The 26,506-nt window shown below is 44.6% G+C and overlaps 1 protein-coding gene across 1 annotated transcript in view; it reads left to right on the top strand.

The window, feature by feature from the left end:
• LOC143284300 (protocadherin-11 X-linked-like) overlaps nucleotides 1-26,506 on the top strand; it is a 197,242-nt gene that overhangs the window by 45,421 nt on the left and 125,315 nt on the right. Inside the window, exon 3 of the mRNA XM_076591001.1 lies at nucleotides 4,760-4,892. Coding sequence (XP_076447116.1) covers nucleotides 4,760-4,892 — 133 coding nt within the window. The remainder of the gene's footprint in view (nucleotides 1-4,759; nucleotides 4,893-26,506) is intronic.

Here is a 26,506-nt window from a genome sequence, read left to right as displayed (position 1 = left end):
TGGTTTTTTTGGTTTTGTTTATCGGCGTGATCGAATAATTTTGTGTGTGTGTGGGGGGGGTGCACTAATTTACCGTATTTGTGTCACTTTGTCTCTTTCTGTTTCTCTGTTTTGTCTGTCTGCCTGTGTGTCTGTCTCTCTGCTTATCTTCGAAAGGAAACGATAGGAGAAAGAGTAAAACCGTGTGGCAAAAAAAACAACAAAAACAACAAAAAACAAAAAACAAAAAAAACAAGCTTGTGTAGATGCTGTTTGGCTCTTTTTTAGTATTTTATTTTATCTTTTACTTTGTTTTATTTTATCTACTTCATTAAAAAATTATGTGCGCATCTTAATTCTGCCACTGTCTGTCATACTGTCTGTTTCTCCAGCCTCAGTGTGTCTGGCTGGCTAGTTGTCTGTATGTCTGTCTGTCTGTCTGTCTCTTTCTATGTCTGTCTGTCTTTGTGAGTCTATAAAGTGTGCACCTTTTATGTCAGTGACCATTTCCAGTTTGTTGGTGCTCCTCCTCAGCGTGTGTCCTTCTTTTGATGATAGTTTTTGACGGGCGCAATAGCCGAGTGGTTAAAGCGTTGGACTTTCAAGCTGAGGGTCCCGGGTTCGAATCACGGTGACGACGTCTGGTGGGTGAAGGGTGGAGATTTTTACGATCACCCAGGTCAACATATGTGCAGACCTGCTAGTGCCTGAACCCCCTTCGTGTGTATATGCAAGCAGAAGATCAAATACGCACGTTAAAGATCCTGTAATCCATGTCAGCGTTCGGTGGGTTATGGAAACAAGAACATACCCAGCATGCACACCCCCGAAAGCGGAGTATGGCTGCCTACATGGCGGGGTAAAAACGGTCATATACGTAAAATCCCACTCGTGTGCATACGAGTGAACGCGGGAGTTGCAGCCCACGAACGCAGAAGAAGATGATGATGTTAGTTTTTGCTGTCCGATGTCGATGACAAACGAACGTAAATAGTTCTGCGGGTTTCTTCTGTACAGGGACATTGATTTTGACTGTGCATTTTTGATGCACTTTTATTTAATGATGTCACGCAGTGGTCTGTTGTTTTTCGAAAGTGCACGTCATTGTTGTTCATGTCGTTGTTTTTGTTGTTCTTGTTTTTTTGTTTGTTTGTTTTTATAAAGAAACAACAAACAGATATATGGAAATGGCTATTTGTTTCAAGAAAGCTAAGTGATGTGGAATCTGTTGTTACAAAATTATTGATAAATCTTATGTCTTCATATTTTGCTTCGTCTTGCTCCTTTTCTTCTTCTTTTTATTTTTATTTTATTTTATTTTTTTTATTTTTTTTTTTTCTACCTCAAGTCCTGACTAAGCGCGTTGGGTTACGCTGCTGGTCAGGCATCTGTTTGCCAGATGTGGTGTAGCGTATATGGATTTGACCGAACGCAGTGACGCCTCCTTGAGCTACTGATACTGATACTACTTCTTCTTCTTCTTGTTGTCATTGCACTTTTCGAACCCCGACATTCAGTGCGCAGTGGATGGTAAACACTACAGTCGAGTGGTTAAAGCATTGAACCTTTTTTTTCTTTTCTTTTTCCAAGTCTTAATTCGTTTGCTTAAACAGCAAAACATTTGAAGAGGCTTAGATGGAGTTCAGCTGAGAAAGAATTTTTTTTAAAGGATGGGGGGGTGATTAAGCAGCAAAGGAAACTTAAGAAATGATATAAAAAGAGGGAAAATTAAAGGGGAAAAAAGTCTGATGACAGCATGAGCAGATTGCATCTGTATACCCATGTCTAGCTATGCCAAGAACGTATCTGTCGTTCAATTTTTTTCCGTTCGAACGAGGACGTAGACAACTGCAGCGTTTTTATTTCCACTACTGACGTCATGTGTCACACACACACACACACACACACACACACATGGAAGGTTAGATTCTAGGATTGAAGAGGCGGATGACTATGAGGAACAGTGCGTTACTAATGACAAGAACTATTATCCTGGCGTCTTCTGCAGAAAGAGTGGAAAAAAACGGTCAAGTGAGAGATATTGTCAGCATTAAAAAAAAAAAAGAAAAAAAGAAAAAAAGAAAGTCCACCACATTATGTAACCGGTTTTGTCTCTTTTTTTCGAAAATAGTTTTTCATATTTATCCTTGTACAGTGTAGGAATCTGTATAAAACTTTACCATTATTGTTTGTGATTCTTCGGGAGAAAAATGGGTGGTGGTTTTGTGGTATCGTGACAAAGATTTATGCGTATGTATTGCGTGATGGAAGGGAAGAAGAATATACCAATAGTATATAGTATTCATTTATGTTGTATTCTAAAGGTTATAGTCTATACTTTGTTGTTGTTTTTCATCACAACATATTTCTCTGTAGGGTACTCGAGCTGCATTCGCCCAGGCCAACGCCATCCATTGTGCTAAAAAGACAAGACACGCGCAGACAAAACTGTTTATCGAATTGGGGCTAAACATAAGCCCTCTGTGGCTTTGAGAGAGAGAAAAAATAGAATGTTGTCGTTGTTTTACATGCTTTCTCCTCACCCATTAGCCCATTCAGCTCTGGGGAATTTGAAGCCTCTGCAAGTTTCCATGACTTAATTATTGACGCAGAAAAAAAAAGCGGAAAAATATATCGTGTGTTGTGTTTTTTTTTGGTGTGTGTGTGTGTTGTTTTTTTGTTTCCTCCACACATCCCGAAATACTGTAGAAGTTTATTCCCTTTCTTTGCGGTTTATGCATCGTAAGTTGGAACTTGAGAACCGTATCAATGAGACAATGGGGGGAGAAAAGATCTGACAAAGGTGAAGGGTGGATAGATAAAATGTCATTGTCGGTCTGTGTGCCTCTTTCTCTGTCTGTCTTTCTGTCTGTCTGTCTGTCTGTCTGTCTCTCTCGCTCTCTCTCTCTCTCTCTCTCTCTCTCTCTCTCTCTCTCTCTCTCCCTCTCTCTCTCTCTCTCTCTGTGCCTCTTTATCTGTCTGTCTCTCTTTTTTCTCCGTCTCCATCTGTTTATCACCCTGTCCATCTATCTCGGTCTCTGACTGTCTCTGACTGTCTCTTCTCTGTGTGTGTGTGTGTGTCCTTTCTCCCCCCCTCTCTCTCTCTCCCACCCCCTCTCTCTCTTCCTCCACCCTCTCCCTCCCTACCTGTCGCATGCACTGGATGATTGTTTACGTGTGGGACAACAACGACAGACCGTGCAGGCATTTGCATAATACATCATCCACCAGTTCAGCACTCTCCACATCCCCCACCCCCGGCACTCTGGCGGATAAAAATGATGCGCGTCAACAGTAATACATAATTATTATCATACATACTGAGTCCCACCACGCGTGCTCAGTACTCCCATCAAACCACTCAGACATGCTGATGGGGAGGAGGGGGGGGTACTAGGGGAGGCGTCCTTTATTTGTTCGTGACCGTGATGTTTTGGCCGGTAAGGTAAACTGGTGTTGCTGTTGATAATGATCTTTTTTCTTTTTCTTTTTTTTAAGTGATAGGAAAACTACACCCGCACACCATCACCCACTCCCTGTAAAAAAAAGGAAAAAAAAAAAAAAAAAGTCCAACAAAACACTGTTGTTAATAAAGGCTACATTTTTAGGTGGTATATTATGTTAATGTAAAAGGAAAGGTTTGAATAAAGTATAAAATCAAATCTTTAGACGAAAAGCACATTTTTATGTATGTATTTATTTATTTTTTTCCAAAAAGACAAGTGTTGTGTGAGGTTTGATAATGATGGTAGCTGTTGTATTACATATAGAGAGAGGAGGGGGGGGGAGGAGGGGGCGACATAGGCAGTTATATAAGTACTACAGTACTTCTTCTTCTACTGCTACTACTACTACTGCTACTACTACTACTAATAATAATGATAATAATGACAACGACGACGATGATGCTGATGACGACGACGACGACAGGAAAAATGGCTTATCCTCAACTACAACTGCAACATCATCAACCACCACCACCTACTACTACTACTACTAATGATGATGATAATGATGATGATAGCAACAGCAACAACAACAATAATAGAATAATAATAATTATAATGAAATTGATAATAATGATAATTAAATAACAGTGATGATGATGATAATAATAATAATGATAATGATATTGATAATAATAACAACAACACTAAAAATGATAATAATGATGATAATAGTAATTAATGATAATGATGATGATAATGATGATAATCACATAACGATGATGAAGATGATGAGGATGGCGATAATGATACTGATAATTTAATAACAATGATGATGGTGATACTACTACTGCTGCTACTACTACGAGTTATGTTCGTATCTTGTTATGTACTATCCCCCCCAATGTTCCTTGTGATCCCGGTACACTTGGTAATAAAGACATATTCTATTCTATTCTATTCTACTACTAATAATGATAATGACAGTAACAGTAAACTAGCAACGATGATGGTGATAACAACAACAACAACAACGACAACAACAACAACAGTAATACATAATCACAATCCAAAAGACTTAATTTAACTCTCTCCATACGAGACGACGTTAACAGCGTTTCACCCCATTACCATCATCAAAATACTACAAGCGGAAGGCTCTTATACTGAAGAGGTGAATGTTGACAAAGAATACCACAATTCTGACGACGGAAGCTAAAAGTTGGGTCATTCAGACACCCACTGGACATCCGAGGTGTCTGTGTAGAGGAGAAGAGAGGACTGGCCGTACTGAGTGAGTTAACAATGGTGGTGTGTGTGGCGGTGTGTTACAGCTGTCGGTCAGGCCTGAAGGGGAGGACACGGGCAGTCACACCTCGGGCAGCACCAGTGACAGTGGCCGCGGGGCCAGCAGCGAAGATGACGGCCACTGCGCCGGGGGCGGAGGTGGAGTGGGCAGCGAATCCGGTAAGTGTGTGTGTGTGTGAGAGAGAGAGAGAGAGAGAGAGAAACGAACCGAATGAACGAATCTTTTTTTTTTTTTAATTAATGAGGGAAGTGGAATAAGCATGCATATGCTTTTTTTTCACATTCAGCCCTCGGGGGCAAAGAGAAATAAAATGAAAATGGTTCACAAGATAACAAAAGGTTATAGAAATACATACATGACATTCAAATACACTCAGTTGCGCGCGCGCGCTCGCACACACACACGCGCGCACACACACACACACACACACAGTGCGAGGGGGGGGGGATATGTGTTGGTAGGTAAGTGTAGGTGTGTGGTGGTTGGTGTTTAGGAGGAAGATGCGAGAGAGAAAAAGACAGTGGTTGGGGGGTGGGGTGGATTGGGGGGGGGGGGGGGTTAGAGAGAGAGAGAAACGGGAGGTGGTGGATAGGTGGAGGTAGGAGAGGGAGAAAAGAGGGAATAGAGAGAGGGAGGGATACAAGTATAGATAATGGGAGGGTGGGTGGGTAGGGATAGAGAGGGGTGGGGAGTAGGGAGAGAGAAGGGGAAGTAGGTGAGACAGAGAGGGAGTAGGAAAGGGGGAAGTGGGGGGAGAGAAGGGGAAGTGATAAGAAGGGAGGGGAGAAGTGAGAAGAGGGAGGAGGAGTAGGGATAAAAGGGGTGGGGGGTGGGGGTTGGTATGGAGAGAGAGGGGTAAGGAGAAAGAGAGGATGGAGTAGGGAGAGGGAGGCAGAGAAGTATAGAAAGAGTGGGGGAAGTAGGGACGGAGAGTATGAGAGAGGAGGGCGAATAAGGAGAGAGAGGGAGGGGGGAGAATAGAAGGAAAAGGGGGGGGGCGGAGAAAGATGGAGCAAGAGAGTGAGACAGAGGGGCGGGGGGGGGGGAGAAAAGGAGTGAGTGAGAGGGATATAAACAGAGGGGAGGCGGGAAGAGAAGGGGGGGGGGGGGGGGAGGAAATACAGCTGAGATAGGGAGAGAGAGAAAGAGAGGGAGAGGCAGGGGTTGGGAGAGGAAGGAAGCGACAACACATACAGAGAGGAAGAGTGAGAGAGAGAGAGAGAGAGTGAATGGAGGAGAAAGAGAGAGTGGGAGAGAGACACACAACGAGATACTACTGCTCTGTTTTTGCCACTGTCTCCGTCTGTCTGTTTGTCTGTGCCTGTCTGTCTGTGTCTGTCTGTCTGTCTTCACCACGTTTTCCTTCTCTCTGTGATCTTGTATGATTATACGAAACGACCACTCCCAAGGGGGGGCTTTCGAAGACTGGTTAAAAAAAAAAAAAAAAAAAAATCCCAATTTTTTTTACTCTCATCTTTTCCCTCCCTTTTCTCTCTGTCTCTGTCTGTCTGTCTGTCTGTCTGTCTCTCTCTCTCTCTCTCTCTCTCTCTCTGCGCTTTTGACTCCTTCTTTTAGTCTGTTTCCGCATTTCTGTTCGGTCTTTCTCCGTCTCTCTTTCTCTGCCACCGCTTCTCCCCCCAACGCCCCCATCTCACGGCCCCTCCCCTCTCTCTCTCTCTCTCAACTCTCTCTCCCAGCTCTCTCTCTCTCAGCTCTCTCTCTCTCCAGATATCTACTCCTCCACCCTACCCTACCTCTGCAACCCCCCCCCCCCCCCCCCCCCCCCCCCCCCCCCCCCTCCACCCCTATCACCCACGCCCTGTCTCTCTGTCTCGCCGTTCTTCTAACGATAGCGGAGACGAGGGAAATGCCTGTAATCGAGGACGACGCTCCGAATATATAAATCTGCGCCCCGGGCAGCTTGGCCTTTATGGCAGTGAGTTGATATTGGACGCTCCGAATATAAATCTGCGCGCCCGGCAGCTTGCACTTGGCTGGCCACCAGTGAGTTTTATATTGGTTCCCTGTCCTTGATGATGCTGCACCTCTTCGTTGCCTCCTGTCATTGTCCGTGTCTGTAACTGTCTCTGTCTTTGTCTGTGACTGTCTGTGACTGTCATGTCTGTGTCTGTGACTGTCTGTCTCTGTCTGTGGCTGTTTGCCTTGCCTCTGTCTCTCTGTAACTGTCTGTCTCGTCTGTGACTGTTTGTCTCTCTCTGTAACTGTGTGTCTGTCTCTGTCTTGTCTGTGACTGTCTGTCTCGTCTGTGACTGTCTCTCTCTGTAACTGTGTGTCTGTCTCTGTCTCTGTCTGTGACTGTCTCGTCTGTGACTGTCTCTCTCTGTAACTGTGTGTCTGTCTCTGTCTTGTCTGTGACTGTCTGTCTCGTCTGTGACTGTCTCTCTCTGTAACTGTGTGTCTGTGTCTGTCTCTGTCTGAAACTGTCTGTCTTGTCTGTGACTGTCTCTCTCTGTAACTGTGTGTCTGTCTCTGTCTTGTCTGTGACTGTCTGTGACCGACTGTCTCTCTCTGTCTTGTCTGTGACGGTCTGTCTCAAACTGTCTTGTCTGTAACTGTCTGTATTGTCTGTGACTGTCTTGTCTGTCTCTGTGACCGACTGTCTCTCTCTGTCTTGTCTGTGACTGTCTGTAACTGTCTGTCTTGTCTGTGACTGTCTGTCTTGTCTGTGACTGTCTTTGTCTGTCTCGGTGTGTAACTGTCTGTCTTGTCTGTGACTGTCTCTTTCTGTCGGTCAGTGTCTGTGTCTGTCTGTCTTGTGTGTATCTGTCTGTCTTGTCTGTGACTGTCTCTGTCTGTGTCTGTCTGTCTTGTCTGTGACTGTCTGTCTTGTCTGTGACTGTCTTCTATGTGACTGTCTCTGTCTCTGTCTGTGACTGTCTCTGTCTGTGACTGTCTGTCTTGTCTGTGACTGTCTCTGTCCGTAACTGTCTCTGTCTCTGTCTGTAACTGTCTCTGCCTGTGACTGTCTCTGTCTGTGACTGTCTCTGTCTCTGTCTGTAACTGTCTCTGCCTGTGACTGTCTTTGCCTGTGACTGTCTCTGTCTCTGTCTGTAACTGTCTCTGTCTCTGTCTGTAACTGTCTCTGCCTGTGACTGTCTCTGTCTTTATCTGTATTTGCCTGTCTAGCTAGTTAGCTGGCTAGGCTGGCTGGCTGGCTGGAAAGTGGAACAGTGGACTGTCTCTCTCTCTCTCTCGGTTTCTGTATGGTTTGCCTTTTTATCTCCGTATCTCACCCTCTGTCTCTGTCTCTCATTCTGTCTCTGTCTATGCCTGTCTCTGTCTCTCTCTGTCTGTCTTTGATCTGTTTATCTCGGCATGTTTATCTGTCTCACTCGGTGCGTTTCTGTCTCATTCTGTCTGTGTCTCTGTCTCTCTGGCTCTGTTTCTCCCTTCTGTCCCTGTGTCTGTTTCTTTCTGTCTGAGTATCTCCCTACCCCCCCCCCCCCCCCCCCCCCCACTTTCTCGCTTTCTCTCTGTTTTTCGTGCACAAGCCCACAGGATTAAAAAGAAAAGCCAATTTGGATATTATTATAATATATTCCCATAACTCTGCTTAGCTGAGATGGGGAGAACAAGGAGAAAGAGATAAGCGCGCGCGTGCACGCTGACACACACACGCACACACACTCGCACGCACACACACACACACACGCGCGCGCGCGCACGCACACACACACACACACACACACACACACACACACACACAACGCACACACACGCACGCACGCACGCACACACACAGCGGGGTAGAGAGAGATTGTCATTTTCGCTGATAATCAAAAACGATATTATCTGTCAGTCCGCTTTCCCATTCCGTCATTAAGGAACAACTTAAGAACTTATTGTCGTTTGCTGCATTAATTGAAAAAAAAACAACAACAAAAGACGCAAACACTCCAAAAATAAGAACAAAAAGAAATAGAAAATTGAGTGAGACTAGTTTGAATTAAGGTTCTGTAGTTTGAAGAGAATGCAAACGGGGGGGGGGGGGGGGGGGATATAACATCATGAAAATAAAGGGAAATTAGAATAGGCTAAAAACCAAAAAGACGTTAATCATGTTCATCCGTGTCAAATTTTTACCTTATCTTTAAAGCCTGGACACGAAACACACACGCACGCACACACACACACACACACACACACACATACACGCACACATGCACGCACGTACACACGCAAATCCTGCTGAACTTTGTGAATTCATCAATTTAAAAATGAGACGCGGAAACCTCTCGCAGAGAACAAATAATCTGAAAGGAAAAAAGCAAGAGATCAAGATGTCGTTTCTTTTCTACGACATCGCCTCTTCGCTCCGAGAAGCCGAAGGATTGAATTTCTTCGAACCTTAGGAAGTGCCCATAAATTCTGTTTGCTTCGAAATAGATGGGTGTTTCATTCATTCTGGGGATCGGAAAAGCCTAAAAAGCTGCAAAACAGTATTCCACTTGTGAAGAGTTGAATCATCGCAACAGTTTGCTTTTCGAAACTGATGGTCTCGTACTTTTTTTTTTTTTTTAAACTATACCCGAAGGTAAAATATCTTCGTGAGATTATCCCCAAATATCACAACAGAATATTTGTCATTTCTTGTGTGCGCTAAGCGACATAAACCGGACCATTATCCTCAAACGCACGCAGCACGTATTCGTGTTTTACGCGGGCACGAGCAACAAACACGTGCACGCATTCACTGTCAGGCACGCACACAAACATGCACAGACAAACGCACACACGCACACAACGTAAAGAAAAAGGTATCTGGGCGTGTACAGTTTTCATGTTCAAAGACCGACGTTTTCTGATAACGTTTATACGGATTGTTTGAAAGTGTTGTTGTTTTTATCCAGTCCGTATGTTGGTATAACAGACTGGCAAATTGTACAAACAACTACAAAATATGACTGCCCAGCGAATTTGTATTAATAGATAAAAACTGCTACAAGAACATGAATCTTGAGATATGGTTTCCCCGTTTCAACGTAATATAAAACAAAACATTTTGTTTTGATGTTTCTGTGGGTAGTGTGAAAGTCCATCCAATTTGCTTTTTTTTTTAACAATTAAAAACAACAACAAAAGAACTTCAAAGATATGGTTTCCACTTTTCATTGAAAAACTTGTAAAACGAAACCAAGCAGTCTTTATGCAAAACAGGAGAAACCATCAGCTTTGATTCATATGTATGCATGCTCTGTTCTAAATGCGCAACTGGACCAGATCGTCTGTGTCTACGTAGTTTTCCTTCTGTATCGGGAATAGATTCTGAACAGCGTGCAGGCCGCGTGAATCGCCCAAAGCGCGAGATGGGTGCGCGTGGCTCGCTTTGGAGTTTTTGTCAAAATGTGGCCAACTTTCCAGGCGTAGATAGGAGACAGTGGTTAAAGGTAAACAACCCTTGCCTTATTTTCTTTTTTTTCTACAAAAAACAAGTAAGATAGATACCAACAAAACCGTACAGTTTTACTTCTCTGAAACCTTTCTATCGTCAGAAAGGGGAAAGCTAACTGTAACAGCTTTACCATAATCTGTTAATAGTTCGGACATGCTTCGTTATGACGCAACGAAGGTTGGTCAAAACGAATGGATGCAGATGACGAGTTGATCCACTCCAGAGTAACATCGTTACCCCCTCTCCCCGGGCTCCACCCCCCACCCCACCCCACCCCCCCCCCCTCCCTCCCACGTCCCACCAGTCATCTTCTCTTCCTGTCCTGACTCAATACTAGCGGTAGCCCTGCAAAGAAGGAAGGAAGAAACACAGAGCGAAAGAAGGAAGAAAGAAACACAGAGCGAAAGAAGAAAGAAAGACAGAGCGAAAGAAGGAAGAAGAAACACAGAGCGAAAGAAGGAAGAAAGAAACACAGAGCGAAAGAAGGAAAACACAGAGCGAAAGAAGAAAGAAAGAAACACAGAGCGAAAGAAGGAAGAAACACAGAGCGAAAGAAGAAAGAAACACAGAGCGAAAGAAGAAAGAAAGAAACACAGAGCGAAAGAAGGAAGGAAGAAACACAGAGCGAAAGAAGAAACACAGAGCGAAAGAAGAAAGGAAGAAACACAGAGCGAAAGAAGGAAGGAAGAAACACAGAGCGAAAGAAGAAAGAAAGAAACACAGAGCGAAAGAAGGAAGGAAGAAACACAGAGCGAAAGAAGGAAGGAAGAAACACAAAGCGAAAGAAGAAAGAAAGAAACACAGAGCGAAAGAAGGAAGGAAGAAACACAGAGCGAAAGAAGGAAGAAAGAAACACAGAGCGAAAGAAGAAAGAAAGAAACACAGAGCGAAAGAAGAAAGAAAGAAACACAGAGCGAAAGAAGGAAGAAAGAAACACAGAGCGAAAGAAGAAAGAAAGAAACACAGAGCGAAAGAAGAAAGAAAGAAACACAGAGCGAAAGAAGAAAGAAAGAAACACAGAGCGAAAGAAGGAAGGAAGAAACACAGAGCGAAAGAAGAAAGAAACACAGAGCGAAAGAAGAAAGAAAGAAAGACAGAGCGAAAGAAGAAAGAAAGACAGAGCGAAAGGAGGAAAGAAAGACAGAGCGAAAGAAGAAAGAAAGACAGAGCGAAAGAAGAAAGCAAGAAAGACAGAGCGAAAGAAGGAAGGAAGAAACACAGAGCGAAAGAAGAAACTAAGACAGAGCGAAAGAAGAAAGAAAGAAAGACAGAGCGAAAGAAGGAAGGAAGAAACACAGAGCGAAAGAAGGAAGAAACACAGAGCGAAAGAAGGAAGAAAGAAACACAGAGCGAAAGAAGGAAGAAAGAAAGACAGAGCGAAAGAAGAAAGAAAGACAGAGCGAAAGGAGGAAAGAAAGACAAAAGGGAGAGGAAACACCAATACATTTTCAGCTTCAAAGAAGAGGGAGGGAGAGGGAGAGAGATAGATGTGGGTCTTCAGAGAAGAGACAGACAGAGTAGGGTGTGATGGCTTACAAAGGTCAGATTTGACAAGGACCCACATAGAGAGGGGCAGATAGACAGACAGACAGACGTAGACAGAGACAGACAGACGTGGACAGAGACAGACAGGGAGAGACAGAGACAGACAGGGAGAGACAGAGACAGACAGACGTGGACAGAGACAGACAGACGTGGACAGAGACAGATAGGGAGAGACAGACAAAGGGAGACAGCCAGTGGTTGGGGACACTGAAAAGGGAGACCAAACGACTGGCTGGCTGACTGACAAGGGGAATGACAACAACAACAACAAAATGAACGGAGCATGTTACAAACGCAATGGAAAAATATTGCCACAAGTCATATTTCATTAATAATCCTCCGGAGCATGTTCTCATCTCTGCATCTGCTGCTGTTGCTGCTGCTGCTAGCACTTAAAAAAGAGAAAGCAACGGAGATTATGTTCGATCTGGGCTACGATTTCTTTCCCTCCTTTCTGTCTTTTTTTTTCTTCTTTTCATTGATTCTCGCCTTCTTTTTCTTCTTCTTCTTCTTCTTCTAGAAACCCATCTTGCCATCGGCGGGCGTGCAGGGCATCCACTTTTGCAAGGCTGACAGCTTCAGTCGGGGTTGGAAAATGAAATCATTTTGAAGGAAATGAAAAGCGAACAATAAGGATTGCGTCCATTACGTGGTCATGACGCGATGTCCATTTTCGGCAGGTTCTCGATTTTTCGGCCTGAACGAGCATATCGCGAGTCCCAGGCGCAAGAGAGAAAGTTTTTGTTTCATTTGCTGCTGGCTCCTGCTGTGTTTTTGTTCCCCCCATCTCTCTCTCTCTCTCTCTCTCTCTCTCTCTCTCTCTCTCTCTCTCTCGTGGGGGGTGGGGATGGCAGGGAAGGTGAGGATATTTTCTCCCTTCCTACACGGGAAGAGGAATACAATTTCTGATTTCTCTCTCTCTCTCTCTCCCCTCTTCCTCCCTCCCCCTTCTCCCCCCATCTCTCCCTGTGCCTCCCCCTCCCCCTCACCCCCACCCCCACCCTGTCTTCCTTTCTTTTCAGCGTTCCATTATCTTCGGAAATATTCTTGAATATCCATTACGAGCATCGTGACACTGTTACAGAGTTGTCCTTGTACAACTTTTTTTTTTTCTCGAGAGGGCTGGGGGGGGGGGGGGGGGGGGGATTGGATCTTTTTTGGGGGGAGGAGGGGGAGGGAGTGGGGTCTTTCTTCACGTTTAATTTTTTATTTTTTTATTAACTGCTCCTTATCCGTCCCCAAACCCTCCCCTTTTGTAGGGGGCGGGTATAAGGTTCACTCCGTGTGTCAGTCCGGTCTTGTCTGCCTGTTTTCCAAGCTGTCTTCCTCTCTAGATATCTGTCTGCTTGTGCCTACTTTTTCTTTCCTTCATTACCTGCCGTGCGCGCGCTTTGTAGTTGTGTGTGTGTTTGTGTTGTGTGTGTAAGTGTGTGTGTCTGTCTGTGTATGTGTATGTGATTGTTGGTGTGTGTACCTGTGAGTGTGCGCGCCTCTGTGTGTGTGTGTGTGTTTGCGCGCGCGCGCCTCTGGGGGAGGGGGAAGGGGAAGTTGAAAGTGAGAAACGCCGACTGTGTTGTTTCTTCTCAATTTGGGGGAGGGAGGGGGGGAGGGAAACAAACCAACCAAAAAGAAACAAAACAAAAAGTACCAAAAAAAAACCAAACACACACAAAAACCAGCAACAATGTTTCACTTCATTTCCTGCGCAGAAAAAGGCTGTGGTGTGCTGTGCTTCAGCGCCAGAGTGGTTTGGTGTGGCTTGCATGGGTGAGTCCTATGCACGGCGTTCTCTGCTCGGCCTTTCAAGGGCTTTGTTGGGCTTCAAACGGAACAGTGTGCACGTGCGCACCGGACTGGCGTGGCCTGGCGGAGATTTTTTGTTGCGTGGGAGTTTTGTTTGTTTGTTTGTTCGTTTGTTCGTTTATATGGATGCTTTTCTGTCTTTCTTCTTCTTCTTCTTCTTCGTCTTGTTCTTTCTTCGTTAGGACTTCTTTTTTTTCTTTTTCTTTTAGCCCGAAGCTTTATAATAACAAATACAGACTATTTTAACGATTAGATTTTTTTTTTTTAATTAAAGTGTATCACAAGTGAGTCTTGAAGGCCTTGCCTCTCTTGTGGTTATTGTTCTCCTTCTTTTTCTTCTTCTTCCTCCTCCTTTCTTTTTTTTCTGTCTGTCTTCTTTCTCCTTCTCCCCACCACCACCTTCACCACTTCCCTCATTCTCCCTCCTCCCCCTCCTCCTCCTCTCTTTCTATCCCTCTTCCTCCTTCCTCTATCTTGTTGTCTGTTGGGGTGATGGTCGCGTTTATTTTCAACAAGCCCGGTCATTTTATGGATGAACCAGACTGGAAAATCTTGTGACGTATCTTGTAACACTTGAACGGTTTTTGACCCGTGTTTTCTTTGTGTGTGTGTGTGTGTGCGTGTGTGTGTGCGCGCGCGCGCTTGTGTGTGTGTGTGTGTGTGTGTGCGACAGGTGTCTTTGTCCTACCGTCACTCTGTTTCTATCTCTTTACGTCTGTATGTGGCCTTGTGTCTTTCTCTCTGTGTCTGTCTTTGTCTCTGTCGCTTTCTCTGTGTGTCACTCGCTCTCTCTCCCTCCCCCCCCCCCCCCTCTCTCTCTCTCCCTTTCTCTCTCTGTCCCGGTCCCAATCTTTCTCCTTTATTTTTTGTTTTGTTTTGTTTGTTTCTCTCAGTTTGAATGGAATAAGAAGCCGTTTACTGATACTTCTCGGTTTTTTTGTTGTTATTTTTTCAGGTTGTACAATCAGTCTTTGTTGAGGTTTTTTTCTGAGTGTGAGGGAAAGAGGGTTAAAAGAGGGAGTATTTGTCAAGTCATGCGTCAGTTTCAACGGCGTGATAGAACAGTATACAATCGCAGAGAGAGAGACACACAGACAGACAGACAGAGAGAGGCAGAGAGAGAGAGAGAATGAGATTTTATTTTTCCAGGATACTACCAAGAATAATGACAAGAATGCTTTTTTTCCACCCAGCCTTGGGGTACAAATATATATATATAACAAAAAGAAACGCTCAAGACTAAACAGAGAAATTTCATATCAGAAGAATAGAGAAAATTCATATCAGAAGAGAGGACAAGAGAGAGAGGGGCGGGGGGGGGGGGGGTGGGGGGGCGGGCGATAGATGGTAAAGATGAAATGAGAGAGAGAGGGAGAGAGAGGGGGGGAAGGTGACGGGGGTGGGGGAGACCGGACGGGGGCTGGGAGGGGGGAGCGGTCAGAAGTTACATTCCAAAGAAAGAGAGGGAGAGAGGAAGGTAGAGAGAGAGCTAAGGAGATGGTGAAATAGGGAGCGCTAGAGAAAGGGGGGAAAATAAAGTTGACGTTCACACACAAACAGGATTTTTTCTTTAAAATGTCATTCTTTAAAAAAAAAAAATAAAAAAAATAAAAATGATGATAGCGGGGTGTGTGTGGGGGGGGGGAGGGGGGGGGGGACAAAAGACAAAAAAAATGACGGCAACCTGCCGACCCCCTGATGCGTCACGCAACGTGTCTTGAAAGGGCACTGTGGCGAAGACACTGGAAGAAGAGGTGAAGATGAAGGAATGAAGGAGGGGTGGGGTGGGGTGGGGTGTGGCGTGAAGTGATGCCTTCCCTACTTCCAAAACAGCCACAAGGTGTATAATGATAAGTTGGAAAGGTAGAAAAGGAACAAGGAAGAGAGAGACAGACAGACAGTGCGAGAGAGAGAGACACAGAGAGAGAGAGGTTCCTAAGGAACAAGTTTTTGGGGAGGTCATAGTTCGGGTTATGTGTGTGTGTGTGTGTGCGTGCGGTGTGTGTCTGTGTACATGTGTGTATGTATATATGTTGATACGTGTGTGTGTGTGTGTGTGTTTGCTTTTATGCGTAATTTCAGCGTGCGCATGTGTGAGTGTGTGTGGCTGTGAGTGTGTGTGATTGCGCTCACGCACGTGTATGTGTGTGTGCGCGCGCGCGCGCGTGCATGTGTGTGACAAGTAAAAAGCCAGAATGCCTCGCCAACCCCACCAAACACCCCTCCCCTTCCCTCCACCCTCCCCTCTCTCATCGATGGTCAAGATGTGACCTCAGCAGCAGGCCCATTGTCATCTGGCGTGACAAGGGCGAGACAGTCCTATTTTCCTGCCTGAAAGATAAGGGGGGGAGTTGGGGGTTGCTATGATGCTAGGGCTTAGGTAGGGAGATGGGGGGAGAGACAGAGGGGTTGTGCTTGGGGAATGGGGGGCGTGGGGGGGTTTGGGTGGGGTGTGTGTGTGTGGGGGGGGGGGGGGGGGGCTCTTTGATGCTATGGTAGTATAGGGATATGAAGAGAGAGGGGTCGTGTGTAGTGGGGGATTATTGTGGGGAGGAGGTGGGTGCGGGAGAGAGACAGACAGGGTAGGAGTCTCTGTTCCAATACAGAGGGAGCACAGAGGTGGTGTCTTCTTCTGCATTCATGTCTTCGTGTTTTGGTTTTTTTTGTTATTGTTTTTTTTTTTCATCTTCTACTTTTTCTTCTTCGTATGTATGTGGTGTGGTGTGGTGTGTGTGTGTGTGTGTGTGTGTGTTCCCATCTTCTGCTTCTTCTGCTGTCTCTCTCTCCCTCCCTCTCTCTCTCTCTCTTTCTCTCTCTCCCTCCCTTTCTCTCCCTCCCTCTCTCTCTCTCCCCCTCTCTCTCTCTCCCCCCTCTCCCCCCTCTCTCTCCCCCCCTCTCTCTCCCTCTCTCTGGAGACGAGGCAATGGAAGAAAAACAGCTGGTGGTTTTCTCTTCTGGTTGGATCGTTTTCACGCTGCTGTGCTTTATACTGTTTGTTCTTTTGTCTTCTGTCTGTCTCCTTTCTTTTTCTCTTCTTTTGTTTTTTATTCTTTTATTCTTTTTTTTTTTCTTTTTTTTTGTTGGCATGTTCGCTTCGTTTTTTGGTGGTTTTTGTGTGTGTTTTGGGGTGGTTGTTTTTTTTTGTGTGTGTGTTTTTATCTTCTTCTGTTCTCCGTTTTATTTCTCACTGTCAGTTTCTGAAGGAAGTCTTCTTTGGTTTTGTTCCTTATTAACCTCTCTGTCTTCGTTAATTTTTTTTTCTTCTGTGATTGGAATTGTTCTCTTTTTTCCTTTATTTTTACCCTCACTCTTTTTGTGAACCCATGCTTGTCTATTAACCTTTCTGTCGCTCATAATTTTTTTTTTTTTTTTTTTTTTTTTTTTTTTTGTTACTTTTTTTTTTTTGTGCAGCCTTCTCTTTACTTCTTAATACTTGTTTTTTTTTCTGGGGGGTTTTGTCGTCATCTGTTTCGTCAGTCCTTTCTTTGTTTTTTCTTTCTTTCTGTGTCATTTCACAACATTCTTCTCTTTGTTAAAAAGAAAAGAAGAAAAAACAAAACCTCCATCTTTTCTCTTGTCAAAGTATTTCTTTCCACTTCGGTCCTAACCCTGATTTGTTCTGTGAACCTTTCTGTGTTTCCTTTGTTTGTATCTTTCTTTCCTTTCTTTTCCTGATGACATGTATGATAGTTATAAATTCAAAACTGCCGTATTTCCTCGTCATCGTCATCGTCATCATAGTCCTTAGTTATCTTCCCTACCTTCTTCTTTTACTTAAAACTTCCTGTTTATAATATTGTTTGATTCTTATATAGCACACTATCCCGAAATCTGCTCAAGGTGCTTTACAAAACACTTTTATTTACATATCACATTACATCAGTGTTACGTACACACACCGACAAACTAAACACACACACACACACACACACACACACACACACACACACACACACACACACACACACACAAGAGTGTAGAAATAAGGTGTTAATACTTCTTTTTCTTGTTTGTTTCAATTTCCCTTTTGTCATTTCCTGTATGTCATTTCACTTCGTCAGAGCTGTGTGGATACGGCCAGTAAAAGGAGAACATGATGAGCGAACGGTGCAATTGTTTATGATGCAGGAGATTGCTATGGCAGATAGCGTTGTTGTTGTTGTTGTTTTATGATCCGTGTTAACTGCGTGCTATGATTACATAAAGGAGAACAAGATATTTTCATGACTGTGTTACCGATGCCTCCCCGTGAGGAACGTGATACACCGTTAACAGTGTTGAGCCCCATTGTACAGGCTGCATCTGGAGTTTAGTGTTGAAAGAAAACGGCAGTCTTTTTCATTGCGAGAAGAACGTGAAGTGAGAAAACTGGTATCATTCATGTGACACAAAGAGAACATTCTCTCTCGCTTTTTTTTCCTCTCTCTCTCTCTGTTGTTCTGCCCTGGGCTCCTGTCTCCCCCCACCCCCACCCGCAAGGCTTTTGTTTGACACACAAGTCGTCATCGTTATTGATTGATATGGTCGTTGTCGTCGACTTCATCTTCTATCATTAGTGTGGTTAGGGGGGGAGGAAAGGAAACAGTATTGACAAGTTTTTTGGAGGGAGAAAGAGAAAGAGCTGCAGTGACATTTCCATCACCACGGGGGCAAAGTAGTGGAGGAGGGGGAGATAAGAGGCGAGGGTGGAGTGGAGGAGGAGTGAAAGTACAGGTAGGGTTTGAGGCTTGTGGTGCTGAAGAAGGAGAGAGCATCCCAGCTTGACAGGCAAAGAGGCGGGCAGGTCGTGGGGGGGGAGGGGGGGGGGGGGGCTGTAGGAGTGGTGAGGGTGGGGGGAGGGTATGGAGAGATGGTGGTGTCGTGACAGTACTGGAAGGAACCTGCTCGTTGTCGTCGTCCCCTGTCATCACGTGCCTTCGTGCCGTCACACTGGTTCATGCAGCTAGCTGCTGCACTGCTGGCCTGCCTGACTCTGCCTGTCTGGCTTTGTTTGCAGTGTCGAGTTGTCCGTTGTTCTCTCTCTCATTATCAAAACTGTACGCCGTCAGGTTGTGCAAATGCTGTGTGTGTGTGTGATGGAAAGGGAGTGTGGATGTGTGTGATGGAAAGGGAGTATGGATGAGTGTGTGTGTGTGTGTGATGGAAAGGGAGTGTGGATGAGTGTGTGTGTGTGTGTCTCTCTCTCTGTCTTCGAATAGGTTTCAAACGGGAAGGCAACATGCAATTAATAAAATGTAAAAAGAAAAGTCTTTTCTGTGTCATCCTTGTTGTAGGATCCGTAACGTATGGCGGTAATGGTCTTTAGAGCGTCTCTGCATGTCGATATTCTCGGAGGAGACTTTCATGTGCTATACTGCTGGTTAGGTTGCTACTCCTCCTTTGATATGGAGCTTTCAGACATTACCTGCCTTTGTGTGCACGCTCTTTTCAGGGGTGTTTGTGTCAGAACAGGCTACAAACAAGACGTGCATAGACTGAGGGAGTACTTCCTTTCTTGGTGGGGTTTTGTGGGGGGTGGGGGGTTGTTGTTGTTTTTGTTGTTGTTTTTCACTTTATGGTAGATTGAGATGGTAACAAACATGGGCTCACCCTTCATTCTCTGCAGAAGAGGCTGTGGTTCAAGGTTTGTGTATTTTTGATACCACATGAAACAGTGTTGTCTGGGCATTGTCTGACTTCTTGGCCTTGTGGACACGCGAAACAAAGTGCACGTGCACACCAAATTGGGACTGATCATGGAGCGATTTTTGTTGTAGCTTTTTGTTTTCTTCTTTATACCCTTTCTGATAGTCTGTTCCGACTTTTCCTTTCTTCTTCCTCTCCTTTGAGACAGGGGATGGTTGTGTGGGCGGAGGAGGGGAGGAGGTGAGATGATTTAGGGGTGAGGGAGGTGGGGGTTGCATGCTGTTATTTTCCGGTTCTCAAGACTGTGAAGAATTTAATGTTAGACCTCCGGCCTGCAAACACTTGAGGTACGCATGCACACACATAATCGCAAAAGGAAAAGACCAAAAAAAAAAAAGGAATCAATGAAATAATACTGAAGGTTTTAACACGGCATATTTGTCGAAATGAAAGTAAGGTGGGTTTTTTTTTTCATTTCACTTTTAAGAAACTGCTTGTGGAAGTTCTCCTCTTGTTTTGAACGCATAGAATATGTGCATAGCGACATCTCTGGTTACGCTCACATTTTCGTTTTTTTTTGTTTTTTTTAAAGAATTTTGCCGATTCTTCATGACGGTCTCCATGAACACCACAACAGTGGTCATTCAAGGTAAAGGAAGCGGAAGTGCAAAAGTGTTGCCCATAACATTGATTCGCAGTATCTGCCTCTCCCTGTCTGTTTCATCTTCTTTTTCCCTTTCTCTGTCTGTCTCCGTCTCTGTCTCTCTCTCTCTGTCTCCCCATTACACACACACACACACACACACACACACACACACACACACACACACCTGCGTGCGTACGTGCAAAATGATGGATGAATTTGCTTGCTGACTGACCTGACTGACTGACAGACATAAACGACAAAATGGTGGTCATAATTAGTCATTCGCTTCAAAAACAGAAATCACTCAACGCATCCTTCATCCATCCCGACATCTCTTGTCTCTTCACTGCACTCCTTTCTCACCAACTCCTTTAATCCACAAAGCGGTCAGGAGGAGGAGCAGAGGTTGATGAAACTGGAGACGGGCGCAATAGCCGAGTGGTCAAAGCGTTGGACTGTCAATCTGAGGGTCCCGGGTTCGAATCACGGTGATGGCGCCTGGTGGGTAAAGGGTGGAGATTTTTACGATCTCCCAGGTCAACATATGTGCAGACCTGCTAGTGCCTGAACCCCCTTCGTGTGTATATGCAAGCAGAAGATCAAATAGGCACGTTAAAGATCCTGTAATCCATGTCAGCGTTCGGTGGGTTATGGAAACAAGAACATACCCAGCATGCACACCCCTGAAAACGGAGTATGGCTGCCTACATGGCGGGGTAAAAACGGTCATACACGTATAATCCCACTCGTGTGCATACGAGTGAACGTGGGAGTTGCAGCCCACGGACGCAGAAGAAGAAGAAAAAGATGGAACTGGAGGGGAAGGGAGGACGAGGGGTATGAAAATATGGCATCCCCAAGGCGGCCAAAAAAAAAAAAAAGGAAAAAAAGCGAGAAAACCTTTTCAGTGACAACAGTAAGTATGATAAGACTAGATTCCCATTAACCCCCCACCCCCCTCCCTGCCTATACATGGTCTACAGTGGCTGCCAAAATTAATCAGAACATCGTCGTCAGATGACAGCAAACAGCCTGCCAACGTTGCTCCCTCACCAGTCATGCACTGATGTCCTCCTGCTGGTGCCGTCACGCACAGCATGTCAGCATGCGCTGTGACTGGCTCTGCAGCGAAGAAATTGAGGAGGGGGGGGGGTTGGGGGGGGGGGGGGGGATGAAGAGAGTAGGGTTCGTGACGAATGAAGAAGATGGAGGATGCCACCACAATAAACAGGTGGGTGAAGTGGAGAGAAAATGGTCGAGACAGGAGAAAAGGGAAAATTGGAAGGAAAAGAAAGAGAGAGAGAGAAAAAAAAAAAAAAAAAAAAAAAAAGAACAAAGAAATGAAAAGCAAAAAAAACAAAAAAAGATATGGAAAGACAAAGAAAAAAATCGCAAAGGTCTTGCTCGATGGAAGGTCACAAATCAGCGTGTTGTGTGTGTGTGTGTGCGTGTGTGTGTGGAACGAGAAAGTCAGGACATCCACCCCCCCCACACCCCTTCCCCCGAATCACAGATGGCCAAGATGTGACCTCGGAGGCAGGCCCATCGTCATCTGGCGTGACAAGGGCGAGACAGTCCTATTTTCCTGCCTGAAAGATAACGGGAGTGTGTGTGTGTGGGGGGGGGGGGAGGGAGCTGTTAAGCCAGGTTACGCTAGGGTGGGGATGGAGAGAGAGAGGGAGGGGTGTGGGGGGAAACAGAGAGAGATGTGAGAGAGAGGGTGGGGGAGAGAGAGAGACATGTTATGAGTCACTGCTCCAAGACACAGGCAGGACAGAGGTGGTGTGTCTTTTTTTTGTCTTTTTTTCTTTTTGTCATTTTTCTTCGTCGTCTTCTTTTTTAATTTTTTTTTTTTTTTTACTCCCACGATGAAGTGGAATGGAAGAAAAATAGAGTTGTTTTCTTTTCCTGTTGGATCTTGTTCATGGCTGCTGTAATGTATAAAGTTTTTTGGTTTTTTTTGGTTTTTTTTGTTGTTGCTTCTTTTATCATGCTTGCTTCAGTTTCTTATGCTCTCTCTGTCTCTCTGTCTCTCTCTGTCTGTCTCTCTCTGTGTCTCGCTCTATGTGTCTGTCTCTGTCTCAATCTCTCTCTGTCTCAATCTCTCTCTGTCTCTGTCTGTCTCTCTCTCTGTCTCTCTCTTTGTGTGTCTCTGTCTGTCTGTCTCTCTCTGTGTCTCGCTCTATGTGTCTGTCTCTGTCTCAATCTCTCTCTGTCTCTGTCTGTCTCTCTCTCTGTCTCTCTCTTTGTGTGTCTCTGTCTCTGTCTGTCTCTCTCTGTCTCTCTCTTTGTGTGTCTCTGTCTCTGTCTGTCTCTCTCTCTGTCTCTCTCTCTCTGTGTCTCTGTCTGTATCTCTCTGTCTCTCTCTCTGTCTGTCTCTCTCTCTGTGTCTCAATCTCTCTCTCTCTCTCTCTCTCTCTCTCTTTTCTTTTATTTTCTCGCTGTCAATTATCTATGATTTTTCTCTCTTGATTTGTTCCGTGTTAAACTCTCTGTCTTCATTAGCTCTTTTTTGGTGATAGGAATTGTTTGTTGTTGTTTTTTGTTGTTGTTGTTTTTTCTCTCTCTCTCTCTTTTGTTGTGAACCCATGTTTTTCTATTAACCTTTCTGTCTTGTATATTTTCTTCCTTTTTTTCGTTCTTTCTGTTTCTCTCTCTCTCTTTCTTCTTTTTTTGTAAATTTATTTCCTTTCCTTTCCTGTCTATTCCATGTCTGTCTTTGTCCTTTGTTAACCTTTCTTTCTTTGTAATGTCTTCTCTCCTTTTGTCCATGTTCAAAATAGTTTCTTTTTCTCTGCTGTCATAACTCTGCTTTCTCTATTAACCTTTCTCTCCATGCATTATTTGCTTGGTTTTTGTTTTTTTTCTCTTTCGTTTGCTGTTCTGATAACATGCTTTCCTTTTCTTTTTTTTTTCTTTTTTTTTTTTAAGCTATAGCATTATATTTTATTGTCATTGTTATCAACGTCATCGTCATCATCATTCACTCACCTTTCCTTCATTTTTTTTTCTCTTTCTTATTTACCTCGCTGTTTGGTTTGGGTTTTTTTCGTCTTGAAAATGAGAACTGATATCCCTTCTTCTTTTTCTTCCCTTCCCTCACGTTCCCCCCCCCCCCACCCCCCCCCCACCCCCTCTACCCGCCCTTCCTTCATCTTCTCTTTTTTTCCACCCCATCATTATGTGTTCTCTGAGAAAGCTGGGTTTACGACCAGTAAGGGGAACATAATGAAACAAGCCTAGTATTGACGCAGATTGCCATGACAAAATAACGATTTTTTTTTTTTTTTTATATAATATCTATTGAACGTGACAGCGTGTGGCAAGTACCAGAGGTAGAAGAAGATGGTAGCAACAGTGTAATGGAGAACTGGGAAAAGAGACGATGTTATGACAGGGGAAAACGGGGGAAAACAGTAAAGGGATGAGAAAGGATTGTTCTGTTTCGTTAGCTGGGATAAAGACGCGCCGAATATATTAGTTAACAGAATTACAACAGACAGCTTGCTGTGTTATTTAACCTGAAATTATGTTTTTGGTAACAGCTTGCAATATCATCTGTTAAACCTAAACTTGTGATTATAGTTCGGGGATATGGGGGGGGGGGGGGGGGGGGGAGGGGGGAGGAGGGGGGTGGGTAGAGAGGGAAGGAAAATAGAGCCCCAACTTGCATCACACTTGGTGGAAGTTTGTGAATAGATTATATAATGCATGCAATTATTCTGTATGATCAGTTGTCCAGGATCAGGTAGACTTCAAAGAAATGTTAGCAGTGCACAGACATGAATCACCCCGAACAAAGAAAATTAAGACTGTGTATGAAAAAAACCCCCGTTGATTATGTTGCTTTACTGTATGACGCAGCATCAATCGTCCTTTGATAACTGCATCACAGCTGGGTATGTTATTAAAGAACGGTTCTTTGCATCGTATGAAAAAGGCATAGAAATAAGTAGCTGGCATTAACACTGCTGAATGTTGTGTTTGGACTTGAAGTAAATGATTTGGGAGAAAATTGTACGATATCTGATATAATCAGTTGAGGAAAACATAAAGTTAATGGTATATTCCTGTAAACGGTTCGTGACTGTCCGGAATGATTAGATGGCGGAATGTAGCATTAACCGTGTTTGATGTCAACACTTTCAGTTTCTGTATCAAGGAGTCAAAGCGCGCCAAGCAGCCTGTGCAATCAAAGAACTTCGGTACCAGCGTATCCAAGTCAAAGCAAATGATTTTATATGTCAGGAAGACCAGGTCTGGCACCATACTACTTGTCCATAAAGGCAAACAAGTGAAATTAAGATTTCTAATGAATATAAACAGGGGAAAACACACACGCGCGCGCGCACACACACACACACACACACACACACACGCGCGCAAATTAGCAAAGCTAGCACTTTCTTCAACACCTCAAAACGTTTGGACTCAAAACAGAAAATACTTTTTTTGTTTTCCACAGAGCTGTCACTGAAAACTTGTTCAATTCGCTATCGTGGCTTGGTATGGAAACTTTTCTAAGATCAAGTACAGTTCTCCGTAGAACTCGTTAAACTTCTATCAAGTTTATTGAATCTGATTACCATACATTGATGAAATATGCAATATGTGGTTCCTAGAAATGCAAATGTTCCTCGTTACCATGGTAATATTTTGTAATAAAAATATGCTATCAATTCTGTTCTATTATGTTATACATGCTACACTGCACCTTCTTAAAAGTTATACAGTGATTATACCAACAAAACTGTCTTAACTGTTTTAGAGGACTTTGTGTATCTAAACCAACATGTTAAAAATGTGACGTGATATTAGTTGATTAATTGTAAACGACGTCAAAAACAGGAAAGATAAATATAGTCTGTAAAGTCCACGTTAACAGTGTTGAGTTAAATCATATAAGTACTAGCTGGTGTTCAGCATTAGAAGAAAATGTGGTCTGATTAGGGAAAATGTGATCTGATAAAGGCCCTGATTTTGTCACTTGTTAGGAGAACGTCAGTGGACTAACCCGTAACAACTACACTAAGAGAACATCATCTTTTCTTTTTCTCACGTTTTTTTTTTTGGTTTGTACCTAGCTCCAGTTTCCTGTGGGGTTTTTGTTTGTTTTTGTTGGCCATGCATGTCGTCATTGTTATTGTCATTGCCATCGACCTCCTCATTGCCCTGACGGCAGCAGCATCAGGATACATGCCACAGCAGGGTGACGGGAGGGAACGGTATCAATAACTCCTCGAGGGGAAAGAAACGTGATGACATTTTCATCTGGGAACCAGGGAAGGGAGGAGGGGAAGAGAGAGAGAGAGGAGGGGAGGAGGGGGGGTAGAGAGAATGAGGATGAGGAGTGTGGTGGGATGAGAGACTAATGAGAACAACCCAGCTAGATAATAAGACAGGAAAAAAGGCAGTCAGGTAGGGAAGTGGTGGGGGGGGGGGGGGGGGGGGGGTGAGTGGTGGTGGAGATGGGTTTGAGGTGTGTGGTGCTGAAGAAGGAGAGAGCATCCCAGCTTGACAGGCAAAGAAAGGGGCGGGCAGGTCGGGGGTGGGGGGGGGGGGGGGGTGGTATGGAGAGATGGTGGTGTCGTGACAGTACTGGAAGGAACCTGCTCGTTGTCGTCGTCCCCTGTCATCACGTGCCTTCGTGCCGTCACACTGGTTCATGCAGCTAGCTGCTGCACTGCTGGCCTGCCTGACTCTCTGCCTGTCTGGCTTTGTTTGCAGTGTCGAGTTGTCCGTTGTTCTCTCTCTGTCTCTCTCTCTCTCTCTCTCTCTCTCTCTCTCTCTGTCTGTCTGTCTGTCGTTCTTATCAAAACTGGCTGGCGGGTTGTGCAAACTCTTGTGCATGATTATAGTGAAGAGTGCAGGTTGAGGGGGGGTGTGGTGATAAAGGGGCTTTTGTGGGGATGGTGGTGAAGGGTGTGGGAGGAGGGGTGTGGTGGTGGCTAATGTGTGTGTGTGTGAAAGAGACAAAAGCTGAGCGAACAAGAGAGAGAGAGTGTGTGAGTGCTGATCTCTATCAAACCATGGACGACGTTGTGCAAACCTTTGTGCATAGAATTGGATCTCCTGTGTGTGTGTGTGTGTGTGTGTATGCGCGCGCGCTTGTTTGCTACCGTGCATGTGTCTCTAAGTCTCTCTCTGTCTGTGAGGTCATTCCAGGGAAAGCACATCGGGGTTGTCATGAAGCTGTGGTGTTTGTCTTTTGAATAAGATCCGATCTTGATCCCAGCGATACACCAGTGGAGATATTTGCGACGGCAGCTGCACGAATCGCGTATGTTGAAAGTCAAAATGTCATAGGTCTCTATTTTGAAAAGTGAGATTCACGCAGATCGACACCACACTGTCGCGTCGTATCGTGGGGTTATCGCCGCATATCGGCATCTTTAATCCGTCCCCGTCTCCTTACTTAAAAGGACACCTGTCTGTCTGTATGTCTCTCTCTCTCTCTGTCTCTGTCTGTCTGTCTGTCTCTCTCTCTTTCTGTGTCTCTGCCTCCTTCCCTGTCTCTCTCTGTCTTTGTCTCTTTATATATCTCTATCTTTCCTGAGTCTGTCCGTCTCTGTCTCTCTCTCTCTGTCTGTCTGTCTGTCTCTCTCTCTCTCTCTCTACCTCTTTCTGTGTCTCTGCCTCCTTCCCTGTCTCTCTCTTTGTCTCTTTATGTATATCTCTATCTTTCCTCTGTCTGTCCGTCTCTGTCTCTCGCTCTCTATCTGTCTGTCTCTCTGTCACTT

This window comes from Babylonia areolata, chromosome 7 (assembly GCF_041734735.1).
Source record: "Babylonia areolata isolate BAREFJ2019XMU chromosome 7, ASM4173473v1, whole genome shotgun sequence".
NCBI lineage: Eukaryota > Metazoa > Mollusca > Gastropoda > Neogastropoda > Buccinidae > Babylonia > Babylonia areolata.
This window is presented reverse-complemented; position numbering and strand designations above follow the sequence as displayed.